This window comes from Diadema antillarum, unplaced genomic scaffold, assembly GCF_040938485.1.
Source record: "Diadema antillarum isolate AM-2024a unplaced genomic scaffold, OU_Dant_1.0 seq00001941_RagTag, whole genome shotgun sequence".
NCBI lineage: Eukaryota > Metazoa > Echinodermata > Echinoidea > Diadematoida > Diadematidae > Diadema > Diadema antillarum.
The window spans coordinates 255,432-262,117 of record NW_027272601.1 but is presented as its reverse complement, the minus strand read 5'-3'; the positions used below and the strand labels follow the sequence as shown (position 1 = coordinate 262,117).

The following is a 6,686-nucleotide window of genomic DNA, read 5'->3' as shown; positions in this document are numbered from 1 at the left end:
CCAAGTTGGCAAATGTCCACAGAGAGCTAGTGCACATTCCTTTATCAAATGTGTGAAGGCATTAGGCTGCGTTCACATAGAAGTATACTATTCTGGTATTCGGTGCTCGTTTTCGAGGGCACGCGAATAGCTTGAATCGAACGATAGGATTTCCTAACACCGATTCACATAGGAGGGCACTATTCGAAAGTACCGAATAGCTGCGAATAGTATAGCACAGTGGGAATCGAGCTTGTTTGATTTTCTTGCAGCATATACCGTCTCTCGTTTATGAAATAATGACAATTTTGGTCTGGATTTGCCCTTTAGCAAAAATAAACATGTACAAGCATGTAGACTGACATTCTGATGCAGTTTAGAAATTGTTAATAAGATTTGCTGGGATGTAGGAGGAAGAAATCCTCACTGCATGGGATGGTGAGTTGACGGTGCGGGTGATGGTGTTCTGGGTGCCCGAATAGCGAATAGCGAATAGCAAATACTGTATACTTTAAGACATGTGAACGCAGCCTTACACAAATGTTCACAAGTACAAACACGTGCACACAGACAAACAGACAGACATAGACACACACATACATACACACACACGCATACGCACAAACAAAAACTGTACAAGCGCATCAGTGCACATACTAAGGAGTTGGCTTTCATGAATGAAATGTACATTATACTCCCACATGATCAAGACCCATGACTAATGAATCACATAGAGCAGATATTCAAAGGACATTGTGAGCAAAAGGAGATCTTTGTACAGTCGATTCCTCTTGAAAGCTACTCTCTGTGCTCAACTACAAAAAGCCAGCCTAGTAGAAAATGGCAATTTACACATGATGCACATTTGCTGTAACATGAATGCACACCATATTGCAAAGTATTTGCATGGTTTTGTCTCAAGAGGATGCTTTCATGATGTGTAGCCAAAGAGCTAAACCGAAACTAATGGGACATACTTAACCTTAAATAGTTTCTTTGCAAATTTTCTATTAAAGCAATGAGGACTCCTGTGTACACAGACAATGACAATAACTGGATTCCTTTCATATGCATTTTCAATGTATTTATTACTTTAAGAATATCTTAATGACATCACATTCACATCAGAAGCTCTACACCAAGTCTATGTAGGAATCACAGACCTGCTCTGTGTCCAGGTGGTGATCTTGCAATGTCTAGATCACAGACGACTTGAATGAGACTGCAGGAACCCGTAAAGTTTGACGGTAACGGTGCCTATGTAATAGATGTTTCGATCCAGCCGCAGCTGTAGATTTACCGGTAATATTTCCACTCTATTCTACTACCTTTAAAATATGCTTGTTGTACCACTCTTTCCAGCAATACACAACGTTGATGATAAGATAAATTTTGATATTTAGATGAAGGCAGAAGATTCTTTTAAAAAAAAATGGGGGCAGGGGGTGGGGAAAGGGGAGAGAACAGTGGTCTCTACCACAAAGAGGATACCGGGATAGCCTCAAACTCCCCTTCATCATTGTGCTCTAACAAGCAAGACTGCAAATCTGCCGTGGTAGGGAATTCAAGAAACTTGTCACCTCTTTATCAAACCATTACTTCCGCTGTATTCAAGCTGCCCAGAACAGGAGATCACCACACACTTGTGATTTTCCTGTCATCCCGACATTGCACCGCAGATAACGTAGACATGTTTGGCTTTGTCGGGTTTTTTACCCATGATCCACCTGAGACGCATGTTGTCTGATCTTCCACATTTCAATCCCAAAGACTATGCGATCTCCCAACCAGCACGTCGGGTGGAATACTTCAGTTCGCATTGTGTCATTCACTTTTGCCTAGAGTCTGTCTCACTACATCTATCTGCGTCAGTCAGTCGTCGATTGAGACGCGCCGATCTTGTTTGGTAGCAGAGTGTAATCTCTTCTCCCGTAGACGCTCGCGATTCATTCGTTCCACTCTGTAGTCATGGCGATAAGAGAAAAGTTGAGAGAGAGAAAGAGATTATTAACACATTCAGAGGAGTGAATATGTACCATGACAGATTTTTATGATCAGTTGTCACCCTCTGTACAAATGTATATAAAGTAAGATCGCAACTGCTGATCATCATTTTTAACAAACATGTTGGAAAAGGTCAAAGAAAATTCTACTGGCTTCTTTTTCCGACACGTTTCTTAAAAATGTCAACCAGCAGTTGCGATCTTAAATTTGTACTAACGATGACACTTAATATGAAACATTGTAATAGCACAAGAGAAAAGTCGCTAAGGTTGGTAAATGTTGGCAATTTGGTTGTCTATAAAGGTGAAGTACTACCCTAATTTGCAAAATATTTTGAAGTGTTCTCTGACAGAAAATAGGCTCAGAGTGGATGAAATTGACCACTCATTCAGAAGACAGAAAAACATTCCACACATCTGAGAAAGCAGAATGTGATCCTTTATGGTGACTTACGTTAGCAAAGAGAAAATACAGCTGTACAGTGTACATGTAAACAATTATGATAATGGCACCACTGACCTTATTCTCCTGACAGCCTCGTCTTTTTCACTGGGCGGCTTGGGCTCTCGCTCGGCCTCTGCGATCATGTCTCGGATCTTCTGGAGGCAGTCGCTGAAATTGCGTATCCTCGACCTCGTTCTCTCGGAGGTCACGATCAGCTCTCCTTTGTTGTTGATTCTCGTCTTTTGCTGATTAAGATACGGAGATATGAGAAAAGCTAGATCAGTACCACCGATTGTAAAATATTACTGAGAGTATAAAAAAATGCAGCTCACGTAAGGTTTGATGTGACAAAAAAAAAATAAAAATAAAAAATAAAACAAACCTTGGTAATGCTTGCAGATCTTCCATACAGCCTTCACTGATACAGGCAAAATATATACTGAAAATGCAGAACAAATTTGTTTGGAAATTTTCACAAATTTCGCACCACTCTGAATTAGTGCAACGATAAGAAAACAAACCTTTGGAGAGATCCTCAAATATATGCAGAACAGTCTCATCCATAAAATACACAACAAGTCTGATGAAATTGGCCCAACCCAACAATTTATGAAAATTTGCCGCATTTACATATACAGAAACGAATGTCGATCAATTTTTCAATTACATAGACATCTTTAAATGTAACATTCAACAAACACTATACAGTGGTCCAGCACAAGGGATAAGAACTTACAACACAGGTCATTATGAAATTACTATGTACGGTGGATAAGATTGTGTTTCTGAAGAAAAAAAAGTCTGAATTTTTGTTCTTCATGATTCTATGCACTGTTGAAAGTATTGAAATGAGGAACTGAATACCTGTTCTCCTAGCTTTTCCCTCACTTTTGTCGGTAACCACTCTGCCGTCGAAACTGCAAACCTGACATCGACCTTGGATTCAACTGGAGCACGAAAGTGAAGTAGAAATGGTAAAATATAAGCCAGATGAATCCATTTAAACCACACTAAATGTCTGTATGGTGCATGTTTATTCCCAAGACCAACAAGCCTAAAACAATCATCACTATATTCTTCTAGACACACTTTCAATATATCCATTTTGTAGATAAAAAGCAAACATGGTGAAACCTAGCGTTATAAAAAAAAATTCTGCCAAACATCAGTATACCAGATAAACTGTGATACACATTTAATCATTGACACTAATCAGACATTTACAAATTTGGCATGAGTGCACCATGTGAATTGCAATACATACTTTTCAACAAAAACCATGAAACATACAACATTCTCTATGATGACTTCGCATATAACCACTTCCTCCTATTAAAGGATAAAATATCAGTGTAACCAAGATGTTCCTCCTTAGTTGAAGGCATAAATGCATTCAATCTGCACAAGGTTAGGTGTATGATGCAGAAATGTTCCTGGCTAAGTTCCATTCATTTCCTGTAGTTCTCCATGATCTACATTTACCACTTAGTATAGTGCCACTTGCATCCATACCTTTATTGACATTTTGGCCCCCTGGTCCTCCACTTCTGCTGTACCGGATTGAAAGTCTGTCTGTATTCAACAACAATAATAAAGTGAAACAAAAACAATTCAAGGCAAACACTGGAAAGATTGAAAAGTAATAATAATCATGATGATGATATCAAAACTATGTGACAATACTAATTTTCACTTTAATGATGATAAAACAGCAAAGATAATCTTAACAATATGAAAGGGTGCTTTCGACAACTTTATGATCACTGATGCCACAATATGGAAAATGATGGTCAATGTGTTTCTTGTACATTACACCTTTCATTTACATAGACATACAGGTATAATGTGCACTAGTATAAGATGTGACTGTGGTGCATGGCATTTACTTTTGTCCTTCATTATTGGGATTGATAGCGTTGCGTCATATAAAGATAGAACAGGCATTAATGTAGGTGATGAACCAGAATCATACTGGAATGGTCTACAGTCAACCTTGCCTAAGTCGAATCTATTTGGACTGAAGAAATACAATGTGTAGCTTTGACATAGAGAAAATTAGACTTATGAGGGATTAAAATCAATAGAATATAAAGAGAAGAGGACTTGAAAAGACCTTTGACTTAGGCAATTATTTGACTCATGCGAGGTTGACTTAAGGAAGGTTGACTGTATATTCAACATACAGTATTGCATTAAATTTACTATCACACAATACTGTAAGGTTTTCTACATCACACGAGTAGATCTCCCTCTATTTCTTGCATTGATACAAATCTAAATGTATTGCAGCAAGCTAGTCTTATATGTCATGATCTTGTGGTATGCATTAATCTTCAGTGCATGCTTCATGATTGCCAAAGTTCCCCCCCCAAAAAAAAAAAAAACAAAACAAAACAAAAAACAAAACAAAAGAAGAATCACTGCTTGTTCTGACCAGAGGAATGAAAATTGGCCAATATGCAGACATCGCCTCCGTGTATTAATTTTACAACCCTTACTTTGGACAGCATCATAAACAGGCATACATGTTATCTGAAGTACAAGTATACAAATTTACATTATCACTAATGGCAGTTATGTGATTTACGACTGTATTCATCTTGTGGTCACATATTTATATTTAATCCTAGCTATACCAAATTGCAGACACTTACTAATCTTAGCAACAGATTCATACACTCTGGCGTTAAGACAGTACCGGTATCGTATTCAAAGGATGCCTAAATTTTATTTACCATTAGTGTTACACCTTTTAAAAAAAAGTGCTTAACAATAGTGAATCAAGAAACTATGACTGACAAAATGTGCAGCTGGGACAATTTGACTGGTTATATTACACATCTCTTTAATTTGAAGAACCAGATTATTTGTACATGTTTCTTACCCACAGGGATGTGTCCTGCAAATTTTCCACTTGAACCTGCATTCTACGATAATGAAAGGGAGGAAAAGTGTATAATTACATTTGTAGTCTGGTTTAGTGAACACTGTGCACAAACTACCTGCTGTTACAGTGCTAGCTGTTATACAGCACAGATGGCGTCAACAGATCTGTTTTCTGCATCAGATTTTGAAATCAGCTTTGTATTTTCATTGTAATAATTCATAATTGTAATATCCATGAACCGTCAATAACAAGGGAGAGAAAGCCTTATTATGTCCCCCACTTATTTTGAAATGGTATTTACACTATTACCATTCTACACTGTGACTACACTGCCCTACAATACAATGTGTACCGGTACGTTAGTTAACTCAATACGCACGGATGCAAGCTAAGTAATTTAGGCCTACTGTAAAAGGGACAATTTTCGCAGAGTGGAAATTTTTGTGCATTTCGCACAACCAAAACTCAGCTAGCGCGAAAAGAAAAGCACAAGAATATTTATAGATGGCGTATGTTCCAGGAGTTAAAATGGTTAACATACTGATTATGGGGAATTAAAAACATGCCAAGTTCACCTTATACCTGGCTGAGCGCAAAAAAAAAAAAATTATCCACTTTTAAAGTTTACAGTAAATTAACTGTTAGTGTTAGACCTGTCTTCTTCTTGTTCTTGGAAAGTAAATTTTACAGTCCCGTCGGTCAGTAAATTTACAACTAACAAATTTAAATACCATCAAGGACCAGATAAACATAAATTACTTTACTTAGCATGTACTGGACTAGCCTTACTGGTTAAACTTTACTTGTGAAAACACTCGACTCTTGAAGAGTCAAATTGATCAAATCGGACTATGGTAAATTTGTCAAATGGTTGACTGGCAGCTGGCTGGGGCATAATGATCATGAAGCAGATGGGGATGGGGACAAATATCTCTAATCAGTAATCTTTCACTTGCTCACTCAAATCAGCCTAGATTCTAGGCTAGCATGAATTAAAAATCAATAAGAGTTTCATTCCAGATAAAACAAATACAAATCAACCTACAACTTTACAGCAAGATACATTCATCGTTCATCGCCATCGGTCATTGATTCGGCACCGACCAGACGTAGCTAGACCAGAGCATTGAGCACCTACCTCATGCGATTCTCGCAGTGGTATCGTAACGTCAGGATTACTCTGCGGGTATAATTTTTCTAAACTGTAGCTACTCTGAAAGTTCCCACAATTAAGGGGATATTGACAGGTTGCAAAGTGTCTATGACGTAGAAGAAGGCATCCGGCCCTTCTCATCATCATGGAGTACAGAAGTAAGAGTCTTTTGGGCTACAGAATCGAATGAATGGCAGAGAGAGAGCAAGAGACACGTAA

The 6,686-nt window shown here is 38.0% G+C and overlaps 1 protein-coding gene across 1 annotated transcript; it reads right to left on the bottom strand.

Annotated features, from left to right (window-relative positions):
- Positions 1-1,851: 1,851 nt before the first annotated feature.
- On the bottom strand, positions 1,852-6,611 carry LOC139713280 (large ribosomal subunit protein mL62-like). Its single transcript, XM_071625024.1, has 6 exons — positions 6,453-6,611; positions 5,312-5,354; positions 3,940-3,999; positions 3,292-3,374; positions 2,503-2,672; positions 1,852-1,939 (listed from the first exon to the last, which is right to left on the bottom strand). Exons 1-6 carry the CDS (start codon positions 6,609-6,611, stop codon positions 1,852-1,854), a joined length of 603 nt encoding a protein of 200 aa, XP_071481125.1.
- Between the last annotated feature and the right edge of the window lie 75 nt (positions 6,612-6,686).

Coding starts and splice junctions, on each gene's coding strand:
- LOC139713280 (XM_071625024.1), bottom strand. CDS start 6,611: ATGATGAGAAGGGCCGGATGCCTTCTTCTACGTCATAGACACTTTGCA. Junction 5,355..6,452: donor CACTGCGAGAATCGCATGAG/GTAGGTGCTCAA, acceptor TCATTATCGTAG/AATGCAGGTTCAAGTGGAAA. Junction 3,375..3,939: donor GGGCCAAAATGTCAATAAAG/GTATGGATGCAA, acceptor TTCGTGCTCCAG/TTGAATCCAAGGTCGATGTC.